Genomic DNA, 17,942 nt, shown 5'->3' with positions numbered 1-17,942 from the left:
AATACAAGGCATCAAAATTGGAAAGGAAGAAGTAAAACTATCACTGTTTGCAGACGATATGATAATATACGTCGAAAACCCGGAAAAATCCACAACAAAACTACTAGAGCTAATAAATGAGTACAGCAAAGTAGCAGGTTACAAGATCAACATTCAAAAATCTGTAGCATTTCTATATACTAGTAAGGAACAATCTGAGGGGGAAATCAAGAAACGAATCCCATTTACAATTGCAAGTAAAAGAATAAAATACCTAGGAATAAATTTAACTAAAGAGACAAAAAACCTATATAAAGAAAACTACAAAAAACTGTTAAAAGAAATCACAGAAGACCTAAATAGATGGAAGGGCATACCGTGTTCATGGATTGGAAGACTAAATATAGTTAAGATGTCAATCCTACCTAAATTGATTTACAGATTCAATGCAATACCAATCAAAATCCCAACAACTTATTTTTCAGAAATAGAAAAACCAATAAGCAAATTTATCTGGAAGGGCAGGGTGCCCCAAATTGCTAAAAACATCTTGAGATAAAAAAACGAAGCTGGAGGTCTCGCACTGCCTGGCTTTAAGGCATATTATGAAGCCACAGTGGTCAAAACAGCATGGTATTGGCATAAAGATAGATATATCGACCAATGGAATCGAATAGAGTGCTCAGATATAGACCCTCTCATCTATGGACATTTGATCTTTGATAAGGTAGTCAAGCCAACTCACCTGGGACAGAACAGTCTCTTCAATAAATGGTGCCTAGAGAACTGGATATCCATATGCAAAAGAATGAAAGAGGACCCATCTCTCACACCCTATACAAAAGTTAACTCAAAATGGATTAAAGATCTAAACATTAGGTCTAAGATCATAAAACAGTTAGAGGAAAATGTTGGGAGATATCTTATGAAACTTACAACTGGAGGCGGTTTTATGGACCTTAAACCTAAAGCAAGAACACTGAAGAAGGAAATAAATAAATGGGAGCTCCTCAAAATTAAACACTTTTGTGCATCAAAGAACTTCATCAAGAAAGTAGAAAGACAGCCTGCACAATGGGAGATAATATTTGGAAATGACATATCAGATAAAGGTCTAGTATCCAGAATTTATAAAGAGATTGTTCAACTCAACAACAAAAAGACAGCCAACCCAATTACAAAATGGGAAAAAGACTTGAACAGATACCTACCAGAAGAGGAAATACAAATGGCCAAAAGGCACATGAAGAGATGCTCAATGTCCCTGGCCATTAGACAAATGCAAATCAAAACCACAATGAGATATCCTCTCACACCCACCAGAACGGCCATTATCAACAAAACAGAAAATGACAAGTGCTGGAGAGGATGCGGTGAAAGAGGCACACTTATCCACTGTTGGTGGGAATGTCAAATGGTGCAACCACTGTGGAAGGCAGTTTGGCGGTTCCTCAAAAAGCTGAATATAGAATTGCCATACGACCCAGCAATACCATTGCTGGGAATCTACTCAAAGGACTTAAGGGCAAAGACACAAACGGACATTTGCACACCAATGTTTATAGCAGCATTATTTGCAATTGCAAAGAGATGGAAACAGCCAAAATGTCCATCAACAGACGAGTGGCTAAACAAACTGTGGTATATACATACAATGGATTATTATGCAGCTTTAAGACAAGATAAACTTATGAAGCATGTAATAACATGGATGGACCTAGAGAACATTATGCTGAGTGAGTCTAGCCAAAATCTAAAAGACAAATACTGTATGGTCCCACTGATGTGAACCAACATTCGAGAATAAACTTGGAATATGTCATTGGTAACAGAGTCCAGCAGGAGTTAGAAACAGGGTAAGATAATGGGTAATTGGAGCTGAAGGGATGCAGACTGTGCAGCAGGACTAGATACAAAAACTCTAAAATGGACAACACAATAATACCTAATTGTAAAGTAATCATGTTAAAACACTGAATGAAGCTGCATCTGAGCTGTAGGTTTTTTTTTGTTGTTGTTGTTTTTTTGTTTTTTGTTTGTTTTTGTCTGTCTGGTTTTTTTTTTGTTTTTACTATTATTATTACTTTTATTTTTTTTCTCTATATTAGCATTCTATATCGTTTTCTGTTGTGTTACTAGTTCTTCTAAACCGATGCAAATGTACTAAGAAACGATGATCATGCATCTATGTGATGATGTTAAGAATTACTGATTGCATATGTAGAATGGTATGATTTCTAAATGTTGGGTTAATTTCTTTTTTTTCTTTTTTCCGTTAATTAATAAAAAAAAAAAAAAAGAGTGAAAGACCCTTAGAAGCCTGATAATTAGGAAAGACTACTGAAGAGGGAGAACTCTGGTTAGACTTTGAGGGAGGAAGCTTATGATTTGATTAGGTGATGAAAAGAGGGAAAGGGAGAGTACTGATTCTTTGAGCAGGAGGTATGGCAAGAGAGCAAATACAGAGAGAATAATGAGTAAAGCAAGTTTTAGCAACAGAGCGAATATTAGCCTTCCAGTAAGGAATATTCTGTGAGGTTGACTAGAGAATGATGAGATTAGAAAGATAGAACCAAATTGCAGGGATCCCTGAATACTAGCCAGGTCTATAAGCCTGGGTTTAGGGTGGTTGGTCCCTGAGGTCTGTTTAGCTCTTTAGAACTTTGTGTAGGTGTTAGCACAAGCATGAAGGAGAAAAATTGCCTGATCGCAAAGTGAGAATGAAAGCCTAGGTAGGTAACTAATTTGAGTCATAGGTGGACAGTATTTAAAAGTGCATCGTGAAACCAGCAGGTGAACTTATTGCCCTCCCTCTTATGCGAGACATGACTCCTGGGGATGAACCAGGACCCAGATTCATGAGATTGAGTCAGCTTTCTTGACCAAAAAGGGGAAGAGAGAAATGACACAAAGTTTCATGGCTGAGAGATTTCAAATAGAGTCAAGAGGTTATTCTGGAGCTTATTCTTATACATTATATAGATATCCCTTTTTAGTGTTTAGTGTATTAGAATAACTAGGAGGAAATACCTGAATCTCTTAAACTATTCCAATAGCCTTGATTCTTGAAGACGGTTGTATAACTATATAGCTTTTACAGTGTGACTGTGTAATTGTAAAAATCTTGTGGCTGATGCTCCCTTTATCCAGAGTATGGACAGATATGGTAAAAAAAATAAGGACAAAAAATATTTATATATAATGTGTGTGTGTGTGGGGGGGCTGAGTAAAAGAAAATTGGGTAGAGTGCAATACCAGTGGTCAGTGAGAGAGAGGGCAGTGTAAGAGGTATGGGATGTATGGGGTTTCTCTTTTTTCTTTTTATTTCTTTTTCTGGAGTGATGTAAATATTCTAAAAATGATCATGGTGAAGAATACACAACTATGTGATGATACTGTGAGCCATTGTATACAATGGCTGCATGAAGATAGCGCAATAAAAATGTTTTTTTTTTTAAAAATTAAAGCATTAAAAAAAAAAGTGCATGGTGAAAATGAAACTGTGTGAATCAGACAATATAAGGAAGCTGGCCAAAACCAAGTAAGGAGTCCTGAATCAAAAGGCAAGGTAAAACCAAGGACATGGAGACTTAGGAGACCCTGGCAGTCTGTGAAGAAATAGGTGATCCTTACGAAATGAAGGGGTAGGATAAGACAGGAAAATACGTTGCAAACAAGAAGGTGTTTTTGTTACCAAGGCCATTGGTAGTTTTTATGCCTTTTCAAGGAGATGACTGAGAGATGTTGGAGCTATGGATGACTGGATGGAAATTTCTGACAGTATTTTCTAAAACAGAAGATGCTTGTTTTACTACCATGTGCTTGATATGCCAATGGTGAACAAGACAAACATTTATCACATAGCATTCTTTTATTTCTTCTGTCAACCCGGTGACTGAAATTTTGCTTTATATACATATATAGAGCAAGAGACTTTTGGAGAGCAGGGTATAAGTTTATGAATATAAAATAAAAACTTGTTCAAATTGGCATGAACTCTAACCCCCTCATCCCTATAAAGCAATGACCAATGTCTCACTTTTCCAATTTGTATGTTCTGAGGGTAGAAGAAACCACTGACACAAGTATTAGTTAGATAGATGAATTGAGGCGTTTTATTCAATGGAAATTGATTTATTATTGATCACTCTATGTTTGCTAATCAGATTCCCTTGTGTTTAACAGAACGTGTCCTTAAAAAATTTTGGCAGAGATCAACGGTATAATCTATGGAAGTATGCAGAACTAACTGGTTCATGGGACACAAACCCATATGTTAATTGGTATTGACCTGTTACTGTTGGAAGCTGTAGATATCTTTACAATTATATTAATGAATTCATTAAGTTTATTGAAGAAAAGTAATAATGAATTTTTGAGAGTTTTCTATTTATGAGCTAGAATTCAGTACTTTTAAAAATACATTTTCTAAATTTATTCGTCAAACAGAACTTGAAAAGTAGTTGTAAAATTTCTACTTAACAGAATCTTAGAGAGGTTAAATAACTTTCCCAGAATTAAGAAACAAGTATTTTGGATGCTGGATTTTACTTAGTTTTGTCTTGCTTCAAAGCCTGTGCTTTACTACTATATTGGACATGATGATCTTTAAAGGGACCTTGCAATCTTGAGATTACACATCAATTACGTAGTTTTCAAAGATTTGTAAAGTACAGTAGAAGCACAAGTCAAGATCTTTGACCGAAGGAGCTTCTTATGGTTTTGATGGTAATGAGATACACAGATGAGTTAATTATAAGAATGTATACACAATGCAGTGGTGACAGGTGCATTATGAATTTAAGAAGCCGTGTCAGACATCATATTAAATAAAACAAGCCAGACACAAAAAGACAAATGTTTTATGATCTCTCATATGAAATACTTAAAAGAAGCAAATTTCTAGGGATATTGTAGATTATATGTTATCAGAAGCTCAGGGAAGGGAGAGGGGGTGAGAGATTTATTACTTAATAGGTGCAGAGTTTCTCTTTTCAGTAATGAAAAACCAGGGGTAATGCACATTGGTGATTATAGCACAAAATTGTGAATTTAATTAATAATATAATTAATACTTGAAAAAAGTTAAAATGGAAACTTATTTTAATGTAGTGATTTAAAAAAAATTTCATTGAGATACAGTCACATGCCACATAAACCATCCAAAGTATACAATCACTGGCTCATAGTATCATCACATAATTGGGCATACATCCCCATGATCAATTTTAGAACATAAAATGGGAACTTTTAAGTTGTATAGATGTTACTACAATGAAATAAAAAAAGAATAACAACAGTATGGGTTAGTCTTCAGAGGATGTTTTAAAAAGTGGCTGGGACTTGAGAATGATGATGAATGACTTAAAAATAGAATGGGCAGGGAAGATACCATGGCAGGTAGAGTGCAAAACATGAATTACAACATGAATTATGGGAATTAGCAAATGAATGAGGGAATTAGCAAGACATTTTCAAAGTACAATAAGGATATTAGCCATAAAAATTCAGACTGCAGTAAGGAGGCATAGTCTTTATTATTAACAGTTATTTAGAGGTTACTGTGTGCTGATAAGTTCCCAGGCACTGAAATGGATAATTTTGATTAATCCTCACAACAACTGTAGGAAGCATTCATGTGGTAACTATATCTTGCAAATGACAAAACTGAAACTTAGACAAGCTGAACAACTTGCCCAAAGTTATATAACTACCAAGTGAAGAAATTGGGGGTTACAGCATAGGGAGTTGAACTCCAGAACTTGAGCCCTTAATTAAAATCTGTGCTGTATTGGAAAAGGTGGAAAAGTAAAAAGAGTGAGGGTTAAGATGAGTGACAAGGGAAGGTTTGTGGGAAATAGAATGATAAGAAGTTAGATAGGTCAGTGTGCTGGTTTGAAATTATTGTGTGCCCCAGAAAAGCCATGTTCTGTAATCTTTAATCTTTATTCAATATATTGGGTTGGATCTTTTTGATTAAGTTGTTTCCATGGAGATGTGACCCACCCCTTTGTGGGTGGGGCCTTTTGATTAGGTGATTTCCAAGGAGATCTGTCTCCACCCATTCAAAGTGGGTCTTAATCTGCCTACTGGAGTCTTTTAAGAGCAAAACATTTTGGAAAATGCTGCAGAGCAGGCAGAGCAGGCATGAGACCCAGGCATTTGGGAGATGCAGAAGGAAAAGGTCTCCAGAGAACCTGTAGATGCCAGCCACATGCCTTTCCAGCTGACAGAAATGTTCTGTACACCATTGGCCTTTCTTGAGTCAAGGTATCTTTCTCTGAATGCCTTAGTTTGGACATTTTTATGGCCTTAGAATTGTATACTTGCAACTTAATAAATTACCTTTTTAAAAGCCATTCCATTTCTGGTATATTGCATACCACCAGCTTTTTTTTTCTTTTTTTAAGTTTTTTACTTTATTTTTTTAAATACCAAAAACACCAAACAAATGCAAACATTCCTATTTTGATCATTCTGTTCTACGTATCTAATCAGTAATTCACAATATCATCACATAGTTGCATATTCATCATTTCTTAGAACATTTGCATCAATTCAGAAAAAGAAATAAAAAGACAACAGAAAAAGAAATAAAACGAAAACAGAAAAAAAAAAGATTATATATACCATACCCCTTACCCCTCGCTTTCATTGGTCACTAGCATTTCAAACTAAATTTATTTTAACATTTGTTCCCCCTATTATTTATTTTTATTCCATATTTTCTACTCGTCTGTTGACAAGGTAGATAAAAGGAACATCAGACACAAGGTTTTCACAATCACACAGTCACATTGTGAAAGCTATATCATTATTCAGTCATCATCAAGAAACAGGGCTACTGGAACACAGCTCTACCTTTTCAGGCAGTTCCCTCCAGCCTCTCTGTTACGCCTTAACTGAAAAGGTGATATCTATTTAATGCATAAGAATAACCTCCAGGATAACCTCTTGACTCTGTTTGGAATCTCTCAGCCATTGACACTTTATTTTGTCTCATTTTACTCTTCCCCCTTTTGGTTGAGAAGGTTTTCTTAATCCCTTGATGTTGAGTCTCAACTCATTCTAGGGTTCTTTTCAATCCCTTGATGCTGAGTCTCAGCTCATTCTAGGATTTCTGGCCCACGTTGCCAGGAAGGTCCACACCCCTGGGAGTCATGCCCCACGTAGATGGGGGAGGGTGGTGAGTTTGCTTGTTGTGTTGGCTGGAGAGAGAGTCCTCATCTGAGCAATATAAAAGGTTCTCTTGGAGGTGACTCTTAGGCCTAATTTTAAGTAGGCTTGACCTATCCTTTGTGGGATTAAGTTTCATATGAACAACCCCCAAGATTGTGGGCTCAGCCTATAGCTTTGGATGTCCACACTGCTTGAGAGAATATCAAGAATTCAACTTGGGGAAGTTGAATTTTTCCCCTGTTCTCAGCATTATCACCAGCTTTAACAAACTAAAACAGTGAGGTACAGGTAGATTCAGAAGAGTCTGAACACCAGTTTGAGGAAGGCAGAGATGGAAAATTTTTGAATAGAATAGTGTCTGTTAAAGTGATGTTTTAGGAAGATAAATTCATCTTCTGTATGTCTTACCCTAGTCACAAGTAATAAGTTAGCCTGTTACTGCTTCATAGAGACTTCTGGGTTAGAGAGTTTTATTACTCGTGGTATAGCAAGCTTCATGAGCATTTGTGTCAGTTCCCCATGTCCTACAGGTCTCACTGGGGTGATGTGGAGGAGTCCAGATGAATGCTATGCCTGCAGTAAGTTAGTGTTACATCTGAGGAAGACAGTACTTGGGGGATCTATCACTTTTATACTAAGCAGTAAACAAGCCTGCTCTTTTCTCCCTAAGGGAGACCTTAATTTGTCCCTCAAGGTTGCTGACTTCAAACACATTCCAGAGAAATGACTGGGTAAAGAGAGAGCATTTAGGGCCTTGCATTTTGGACATCCCATGATGTTACATTACCACCAGCAATATATGAGGGATCAAATTTTTCCACATTTTGCCAGCCCTTATTTTTGTTCATCTTGCATGTGTTCATATGTATTTCCCTAATGACTTAATGATATTGAATAACTTTTCATATTGTGTCATTTGTATATCTTTGGATAAATATCTATTCAGATCTTTTGCCTGTTTTTCTGACTGTGATATTTGTCTTTTTATTGTCAAATTTTAACAGTTCTTTATGCATTTTGGATACTAGTCCCTTACAAGATACATGATTTACCAATATTTTTTCACATTCTGTGGTTTGTCTTTGTTTTCCTGATGGTGTTCTTTGAAGTACATACTTCAAAAATTTTCATGAAATGCATTGTTTTAATTTCCTAGGCTGCTCCAGAAAATGGATTGGCTTAACAGTGGGAATTTATTAGGTTATAGTTTTGAGACCAAGAAAATGTCCAAATCAAGGCATCATCAAGGCGATGCTTTCTTCTTGAAGACTGGCTGCTAAGGATCCCTGGATCCTTTGCCACAAGGCAAGGCACATGGCAGCATCTGCTGGTCTCTTGCTTCTCTTTTGAGTTCCACTGATGTCAGCTTCTTGCTTCTGTGGCTTTCTCTATCTCTGTATTCATTCCGTTTATACAGAGTTTATACAGAGAGACTACACTAAGAGTATTAGAACTCCTTCTGGGCAGCACCTTAACTGAAGTAACCATATCAAAAATTTCTACTTATGATGCATTCATACCCACAGGAATAGATTAGATTTAAGAATCTGTGCTTTGAAATTTATTGCTTCAAATAAATATAAGGAAATAAGAAGGAAACATAAAAACATGTTTTTCTGGGGTACATGTAGCTTCAAGCCACCAGCTCCACTTTATATATCTTTCTTTCATTGCTTACACTCTTGGTGTCATGTCTAAGAAACCATTACCTACCCCTAAGATCATGTTTGTGTTTTCTTGTAAGAGTTTTATAGTATTAGCCCTTACTTTTATTTATTTGATTTTTCTTTTCTTTTGTGTATATATATATATAAAATTATATTATATTTTAAATTAATAAAACCAAACATATAAACACGAATATTCTTAACGTATAAACATTCCGTACTTCGTGTGCAATCAGTGGCTCACAATACCATAAATACTTGTATATTCATCACCATGATCATTTTTCAGAACATTTACATCACTCCAGAAAAAGAAATAAGAAGGAAAAAGAAAAACTCGTCATACCATATCCCTTACCCCTTCCTTTCTTTGACCACTAGTATTTCCCTATATGGCACTTTATCTTAACATTTTTCCCCTATTATTTATTTACTTTTAATCCATATTTTTTACTCATCTGAACATACCACAGATAAAAGGGGCATCAGAACAAGGTTTTCACAATTACACAGTCAGTTTGTGAAAGCTGTATACTTATACAATCATCTTAAAGAAACACGGCTACTGGAACACAGCTCTACAGTTTGGGGCACTTTAACCCTTGCTTTTAGGTCTTTGATCTATTTGGAGTAAATTTTTGTGGATGGTGTGATGTAAGGGTCCAACTTCATTCTTTTGCATGTGGCCCTCCAGTTGTCCTGGCACCATTTGTTGCAAAAACTGTTCTTTCCCCATTGAATTGTGTTAGCCTCCTTGTTGAAAGTTAGTTGACCATAAATGTGAGAATTTATTTCTAAACTCTCAAATTGATTACATATGTCTATATGCCTATCCTTGTGTTAGTACTACATGGTCTTGATTAATATATTGCAATAGCAAGCAATTAATTTCAAAGCACAGCACAACAGTTAGTTGAAGAACAGATTTCAGAGTTTGGTATGGGTTACAATTCCACAATTTTAGGTTTTTATTTTTATCTACTTCAAGGCACTGGAGACTAAATGAAATATCAATATAATGATTTAGCAGTCATTTGTTAAATCCTATCTTCTCCATTATAACTCAACCTTCTCTGATCTTTCTTCCAGTCTTTAGGGGCATTTTGGCTATGCTCATTCTAACTTTTTCATGTTGGAAAGGCTGTCAATAATGTGGGGTAGGGAGATGGAACTAGTTGATATTCTGGAGAGGTTGGCCTCTCTGGGTTTCAGTACTTTTATGACCTAGGAACCCATTTGAAGGTTGCAGGTTTCTGGAAAGTAATCATTGCATGGAACCTTTGTTGGATCTCAGATAAAGCCCTAGGTGTTCTTTGAGTTGGTAGGAATGGTTTTGATTTGGGTTTGGCAAACCATGATAAGTAACAATATCTAGCTGAAACTTGCATAAGAATAATCTCCAGAGTAGCCTCTCAACTCTATTTGAACTCTCTCAGCCACTGATACCTTATTTGTTTCAATTATTTTCTACCTTTTGTTTAGAAAGGCACTGTTGATCCCGTGGTGCCAGGGCGAGGCTCATCCCTGGAGTCATCTCCCACGCTTCCAGGGAGACTTTTACCCCTGGATGTCATGTCCCACTTAGTAGGAAAGGTAATGATTTCACTTAGCAAGTTGGGCTTGGAGAGAGAGGACCCAACTGAACAATGAAAGAGGTCCTCTGGAAGTTGCTTTTAGGCATAGCTATAGGTAGGCTTAGCTTCTTGGCTACATAAAGAAGCTTCACAAGAGCAAGCTTCCAAGTCAAGAGACTGGCCTACTGACTTGGGAGTCCCTAATGTTTGAGGCAGTATCAGGGGTTTCCCTGGTGGTAAAGCTTAATAGTTCCTTGTTTTTTCTCCCATCCTTCCAGGGACTTTCTAGTACTTTTTAATTATCTGCTCAACATACTCTGGGGTATATCTGGACAATACATTAACCTATTCAAAATTACAAGCCCTCATTCCCATCCTGGGCTCCATATGTTTGGGTTCTTTAAAGGATTTATCCAGACAGGTTGAGTTAGAGTATGTGTTACAGGAAATTTAGGTTTTGGACAAAATAAATCCCTCTTCCTTTGATCTCATAGAATAGGTGAGGTTCTAAAATACAGACAAAGTTTTCCTTACCCTGTATTCTGATTTACCTTAGTCCTGACCCCTCCTTCTTATCTCTAATTGAAGCCTGATCTCTTTTTCAGTTTCTTTAACAGTTATTTTATGTGGCAATTCCAGCTAGTTGTATGATCCTGAGTTTTCCTTGAATGCCAGGAGCAAACAACCAAAAAGGGAAAAAAGAAAGCACCTCTTCCAGGCTTTGTAGATTGACCTCTGGGAGTGCTCTCCTTCATACAGTAGGTTATACAAGAATAGCTCCAGCCCAAAGCATAGAGGCTTTCCTCATTTTTTCTGTGCATGTGTTGTCTGGGGCATGTACATGTAACCCCAGGATTCCCTCTCTGTTTACAGGTTACAGATGTCCCCTCTTCCCTGGGAAACAGTTTCTTCACAGTTCCTGACACTGCAGTATGTCTACAGCCTGTAGTCCCTTGCCCTAGGCAGTCAAGTCCAGGCAGCATGTCTTGAGTGCTCTCTCAGTGTTCTGTAGGAGAGCTTGTTGAGTTTCCTTCTATAGAGAGGTTAAGATATAGAATGATACGTCCCTCGGGCTACCACCAGACAGATTGAGCTAGATGTATATGGTCCCAGCATGTGTGTGAGACTGCTGTCCGCCTGGAACTGGGATCTGCAGTGGGAGCATGGGCTGCTCAGGGCCAAACTGGTGAGGAGTGGGTGAGGGGCTAGCCAGGGTGCCGCAAGATTATATCACTTTGTTTGAGAAGCCTTGCTCTTAATTTGGTGCTTACCCTGTTACTGTAGTTCTTTAACTGCCTTCTGGAGCCCTGAGAAATGTTTCGCCCAATTTTTGCTGGTTGTTCAAACCTTTCGTGTGGCGGGGTGGGGGTGGGGATGAACTCAGAAGCATTTCATTCTGCCATTTTGTTTGCTAAAATAAATTACTTTCTAAAAATGATTATTTTTTTCTGTTTCCCCCTCCCCACAGAAATTGATTTGCATACCAAATGTGTGCTGGATGTAGATACAAACAAGGTTATTCTTTATCCCGTAAACACTAATCTTTCCAAAGGAGATGCCAGGTAAGTTAAGAAAACAAGTTGTGATTAATGCATTTTTAAATTACTGAAAACTGTAATGGTTGCTCAGTTGAGATCAACTTAAGAAGTACTTGTTGAATGCTTACTATGTGATTTTGAGAATGACCAACAAGTGGAGACATATTGTTGTCTTCTGTGTCTGTACTTAAGTTATAGAGATAAGGTCTATGATATGGAATAACTGTTAGATTGAGTATTATAGATAGTAATTGCCTTAGAAGCTCAGAGGGGAGAGTGATGTGATTGAGGAAGACTTCTTGAAGGAGATGGCACTAATTGAAGGATTAGATAAAGTGGAATAGAAGGCAAGGCACTTAGATTGTTCCTCAGCTTGTGTGGCTTTTACTTTTGCCAATTTAAATCCTTTGTGTCAGTCAGAGCCTGTTTCAAGTATTACCTTCTACATGGTGACATTCCTGCACCGTGCAATGGTTCATCTTCTTTAAATAATTTGATTATTATCTATTGTGTTGGCTTGTTAATTGTAACTCTGCAGTAGATTTTCAGCTTCTTGAGGGTAGGAACTCTGTTTGTGACCGAGGCTGAATTCTTGAGCATCACTTCTAGAGATCACTTCTGGGTGATAGTATAAATAGGGAGGGAAAGAAGTTGTAAAAAAGTGGATTTGGGGAACAGTGAGAGATTAATTTGGTAGGACTCGTTTTTCTCAGTAAGTAGAAGGAAATGAATTTGATCAAAGTGGAATTTGATTAAAGATTATAGAAGTCCAATGATATAATATGGTGACTTCATTGAAAATGAGGGAAAATATGAAGAAAAGCACAAATTAAAAGCCATTTTATATAATGAAGGCAGACAATGAAATGTGGCCTGTATTTTTGTGGATAAGATATTATTTTTGACAGTTTTGAGTATTATGATTAAAGAAGTTGATTAGGAAATCAGTTGGCATTTTGGAGTATGGATCAAAGTGGGGAAAGACTGGCTTTTTATAGAGACCTACTATATCAGTGGTGTTTTTGTATTGATCCTGGAAGTAGACGTGATAGGTTAGAGAAACGTACCTTGCATGATGCTTTGCAAAGTAGGTATTTCATAAATATTTTTAGAAACAATGTTGTATATGGAAATATACACTGACGGCAATCCATATATTTGTTTTGAGTTGAGTTGAAAAGCGCACCCTTTGTAGTTAGAAAACCTGATACTGAATCCTTACTTAACTATGTGATCACAGTTGTTTTTAACTTTGAATTTCATCTATATAATGCCTGTCTCACCTATCTCAGAAAGGTGTTTCTCAAAGATCAAGTTGTTAAAGTGCTTTTACAAAAGGTAGAGTTATTTCTTAAGCATCTCCAGGATATGGGGACTATTGGATATACTCTTATTTCATCTTTGTCAAGTTATAGCTGTGTCAAAAATAATGCTGGGGTTTTGAGCCTGGCTAATATAATGAACTTTTATCTTGAATATTAATTGAAAATATTAATTGGGGCAACTGTTTATTGCTTTTAGAACATTTGATCTGGAGACTGCTCCTCTCTTTGGTAATGTGGACAACTCTGAACAAGGTTGAAAGCAGTATCTTATGGAAAGAGTGGTTTTATTTAGTGACTGACTTGTATTTAAATTCTGACTTTGTTATTTGCTAGCAAGGTTACCTACCTGTTTTCCTCATTTATAAAGCTTTTAGTTTTCTATTGCTACATAGCACATTACCTCCCAAACTTAGTGGCTTTAAACAGTAGTCATCATGGTTTCTGTGGGTGAGGAATTCGGACAGGGTACAGAAGAGATGCTTATTTGTATTCCATGATGTCTTGTTTTTAGCTAGAAGACTTGAAGGCAGTGGGCTGGGGTCATTTGAAGGCTTGTTTATCCTCAGTGGGTATTTGATATTGGCTGTTGGCTGGAGGTTTAACTGAGGCTATGTAGAACACCTAATCTGGTTGCTGGATTTCAAGGAAAAGCATTCTGAGTAGAAGAGAAAGCTAGGTAGAAGTAGTTGCTTTTTATGAGCCAATCTTGGGACGTTACGTAGCATTACAACTATAGCATTTTTTGGTCAATGCTGGTATAAAGCTCTACAGAGTTTCAGTAGGAGGAAATATAGACTCATTTCTCAGTGGAGGAACATTAAAAGAAAAACATTTGGTATGAGACATTTATTGTTGTGGCCATCTTTGGAAGTCTGGAAATATAGTCTGCCACAAGTGGATACTAATATACTACCTGATAAGATTAAAATGAGCACATAGTAGCTTAAAAAAAAGTGCTTTCCCTTTGAGCTCTTCAAATCTCAGGGGTTTGTGAAATAATTAAAAAGCACTTTTGGTTTCATTGATTAATTTGGCTGGCTCTTTTTTCCCATATACTAAAAATAAAAATTAATTTGTGAAAAATAAGTTAAAGGGTACTGTCTGATATAAAATTTTTGAGAAGTGACAGTTTCCAATAAGGACAATATTTGACATATTTTGGTGAAGTAAAGTTAACAAGCGTGGTGTTTTAAAAACCCAACTTTCAATTGAAGTATATAACATGCATACAGAGAATTGTATGGCTTGATGGATTTTCATAAATTGAACACATGCCTATAACTGACTACCAGATAAAGAAATGGAATATTATTAGCACCCCAGAAGACCGCTTCGTAAGAGGCACCTTTCCTTTTAATGTAAAGCCAAGGTGAGAAGAGAAAATAGAAATTTGGAGTGTACAATTCCAGTGGTAGAATATGGTGATTTCATTAAATTTGAGGAAAAATAGAAAAGAAAGCACAAATTAAAAGCTATTTATATAATATTAAGTTAATTACCTTTTAATTTGTAGGATAAACTAATCAAAAAATAAATTATGGTTTAGAGGATCTATTTTTGTAACTAGAGAGCAAGGATTTGGAATAAACATGAAAATGACTTGAGTTAGTTTAACTCAGTCAAAAAAAGTCAATTTAATTTTTTTCTATTAAAAGCTACAATGTAAGGGTGTGTGGGTGATTCAGTGGTAGAATGCTTGCCTTTCATGTGGGAAAACCAGGTTCGATTCCTGGCCCATGCTGCCCCAAAAGAAAAAGCTACAGCGTACTTGCTTTTATAACATCTAATTCTAGTCATCTGAAACTGTAAGTAATTTTTATGTATACTTCATAACTCAAGTTTGTATGCTTTGGAAGTGAACATTATAAAATGTTAAACAATGGGTTGTATATTTTTCTGATTAATTCTGCATTAACTTCATAATGGTTTGCTTTTTATATTTATTAAAATGAATTAGACCATAGTTAAATGAATAGGTAAACCATTTCCAGCTTAAACATTTGGGAAACATTTTGCTGGACTGTCTGTGGAATCTCAAAACTGTTTTGGGAAATAAGACATTTAAAATGAAGAAGATTGGTAGTACAGGCTTGAGATTAGCATTGCTCCATGGAAAAGTTAGAGAAAGGACAGGAGAGTGACTGAGGTGGCAGTTTGGGAGTATAGCTGACTTGGGAGAGCCTTCTGTACCACATGTGGCAGCCCTGGTTGCAGAGGCTGAGGAACTGAGAGGCTGAAAGCAGGAGCCTCCCGTGGAGCCCACGGGAGTGCATGGACTGGAACGCTGGACTAGGAAGTAAGTCAGGCCGTGTTCCTTGGGTGTGCTACCCTCACCAGTGCACCTCATACCCCATGCACCTGAACCTCATCACCTGCTCCCATTCCCTGCCCTCCAGGAGCCCCCACCCCACCAGCCCCCAGTGCATGTACCTGCCCCAGCACCCCACTCCAAGTGCAGCCCAACCCACCTCTCCTGCACACCTCTCGAGCATTACCTCCCCCTTTCTGTTCCCTGCAGGATATTGCACATAAAGGTTGTGTACACTAACCTCCATACCTAGGCTACCCCTGCCCCCACCTATTCCTGCCCATACTGTTGTACACTACCTAGCTCAGTGCATCTGTTTATGGCACTCCCAGGCCCACGCATGTGTATGGGCCCCCAATCATGTCATTCAGCTCTGGGAACCACACTTCACAGCAGTCCTAGAACCACACATGCACACAGCCTTCAGCCTCACTTCCCAGCTCTGAGAAAGTACCGACCTGCGCTGCTGCTAATCCACAAAGGCATAACGCTGACCTGCTGCCACAGCTCAAATGACCCCGTGCCTGAAAGAAATCACTGTGCTGAATGCTCAACCCCGTGCTCTGCCTCCTGCTGTACACCCATCCACAAACACAAGGCCTTAGGCTACTGAAAGAAATCGACTCCCAGAGCAAGTCAATCAAGGTATTTACATGCCACTAAGACAGCAGAAGATCACTAAGTATATCACAGTGCAGACAGATATAGCCCTGCCTAATGACCAAATTAAAACACTTGAGGAGACACAGATGTTGAAACAACTAATCAAAGATTAGACCAGCCACTTAATAAAATAAGTGGGATAGCAATGACATAAAGTTGATCAAGCTGTACCCAGCCAAACTGTCAAAATTGTGGGAGAGATTTAAGTTTTCACAGACAAAAGAAGTCCTGAAAAAATTTGTTAACAAGAGACTGGTCCTACAAGAAGTACTAAAAGGAGTTCTGCTGGCTGAAAAAAAACAAAACAAAACAGGAGAGGGAGGTCTGAAGGAGGGCATACAATTGAAGACTACCACTAAGGGTCATTTGAAGAATACAAAGAGAAAGAGAGAAAAGAATATATAGATCTGACACATAAAAAAGATAAGATGGTGGAATCACAAAACACCTTTTCGGTAATAACTTTTAATGTTAATGGACTACGTTTACCAATTAAAAGATACAGATTGGCAGAATGGATTAAGAAACATAATCCAGCTATATGCTGCTTAAAAGAGACTCATCTTAGACACGAGGATACAAATAGATTGAAAATGAAAGGATGGAAAAAGATTTTCCACGTTCCATAAGTTGATATATTCATCATTGTACATAAAATATTGCTTTTATTTTATTCAGATTTGGAATAAACTTCTACCAGTTCTTAAAAAAAAAAAATTGGTAGAACAAGGCCAAGAAGAGGTTAAGAGACCACCTTGAGAGAAATCACAATTCTTTAGATGTGTGACTTTGGGCAAATTACTTAATTTTTCCTTGCCTCAATTTCCTCATCTGTAAAATGAAGGTAATAAAGTAGTACTTTCCTGATAGGTTGTTATGAGGATTAAAATTAATTAAGATATGTAAAATGGTAGTTCCTGCTGAAATTAAACACTATATAAACGGTAGCTTTTATTCCTAGTATTACATTTGTTATCATTATGGCCTACGCTTAAGTTGTAGTCCATCGCATCTTTAGTGATCTGTTGTGCAACTTCATAAAGATAGTAGGAGGTGCTTTTTTAAACCAAATTATATCATTTCAATACTTGATTATACATATCTATCAAGAAATTACCTACCTCTATAAAAATTTCAGCTTTGTAAGATCAGAAACTTAATTTTATCCAGTTTGCCCAAAGATGATCAGACTCTCTTTGGCACTGTAAAAGGCCATCAACCAAGTATATAAGAAATGGGACTGCTAATTTCATTAGTTTGCAATGAAATATTAAAATATTAATCTCTGCAATCTGGGCTTCTATTTCTTAATATCAAATAACTGGGGAAACCACATGAAAACATTGCTTGTGAATATAGGCTGAGAGCATAAGAACATTTTATCTCATAAGGAAAAGTTTAATGATGAACTCTTTCTATTCCGCAATGCTCTACTCTGGAGACCAAAATACTTGTATCTGTCAAATAAATATTCTCTCATATGTATGATACTGGATACGAACTGACAGATTTTGCCTGTTTGTTTTCCATGCAGAGACACCCTGGCTCTAGTACTAATATAATAAGCATACAATTTAGTAGCTTTTTGGAATTTTTTTATTTCTCTGGGTCAAGAGATTGGTTCTTTTCCAAATCTTCATCAGTAACATATTTACAAGTTAAATAGTACATGACTAAATTTCATAATCTTTTCTTTTTGTTTGTTTATT

At 36.9% G+C, this 17,942-nt stretch overlaps 1 protein-coding gene across 1 annotated transcript in view; it reads left to right on the top strand.

The window, feature by feature from the left end:
* KIF13B (kinesin family member 13B) overlaps positions 1 to 17,942 on the top strand; it is a 331,605-nt gene that overhangs the window by 19,470 nt on the left and 294,193 nt on the right. Inside the window, exon 2 of the mRNA XM_077152891.1 lies at positions 11,868 to 11,961. Within this exon, the coding sequence (XP_077009006.1) occupies positions 11,868 to 11,961 (94 nt within the window). The remainder of the gene's footprint in view (positions 1 to 11,867; positions 11,962 to 17,942) is intronic.

The sequence above is a fragment of the Tamandua tetradactyla genome, chromosome 3, assembly GCF_023851605.1.
Source record: "Tamandua tetradactyla isolate mTamTet1 chromosome 3, mTamTet1.pri, whole genome shotgun sequence".
NCBI lineage: Eukaryota > Metazoa > Chordata > Mammalia > Pilosa > Myrmecophagidae > Tamandua > Tamandua tetradactyla.
The sequence above is the reverse complement of the archived record's forward strand: the minus strand, read 5'-3'. Positions and strand labels throughout refer to the sequence as shown.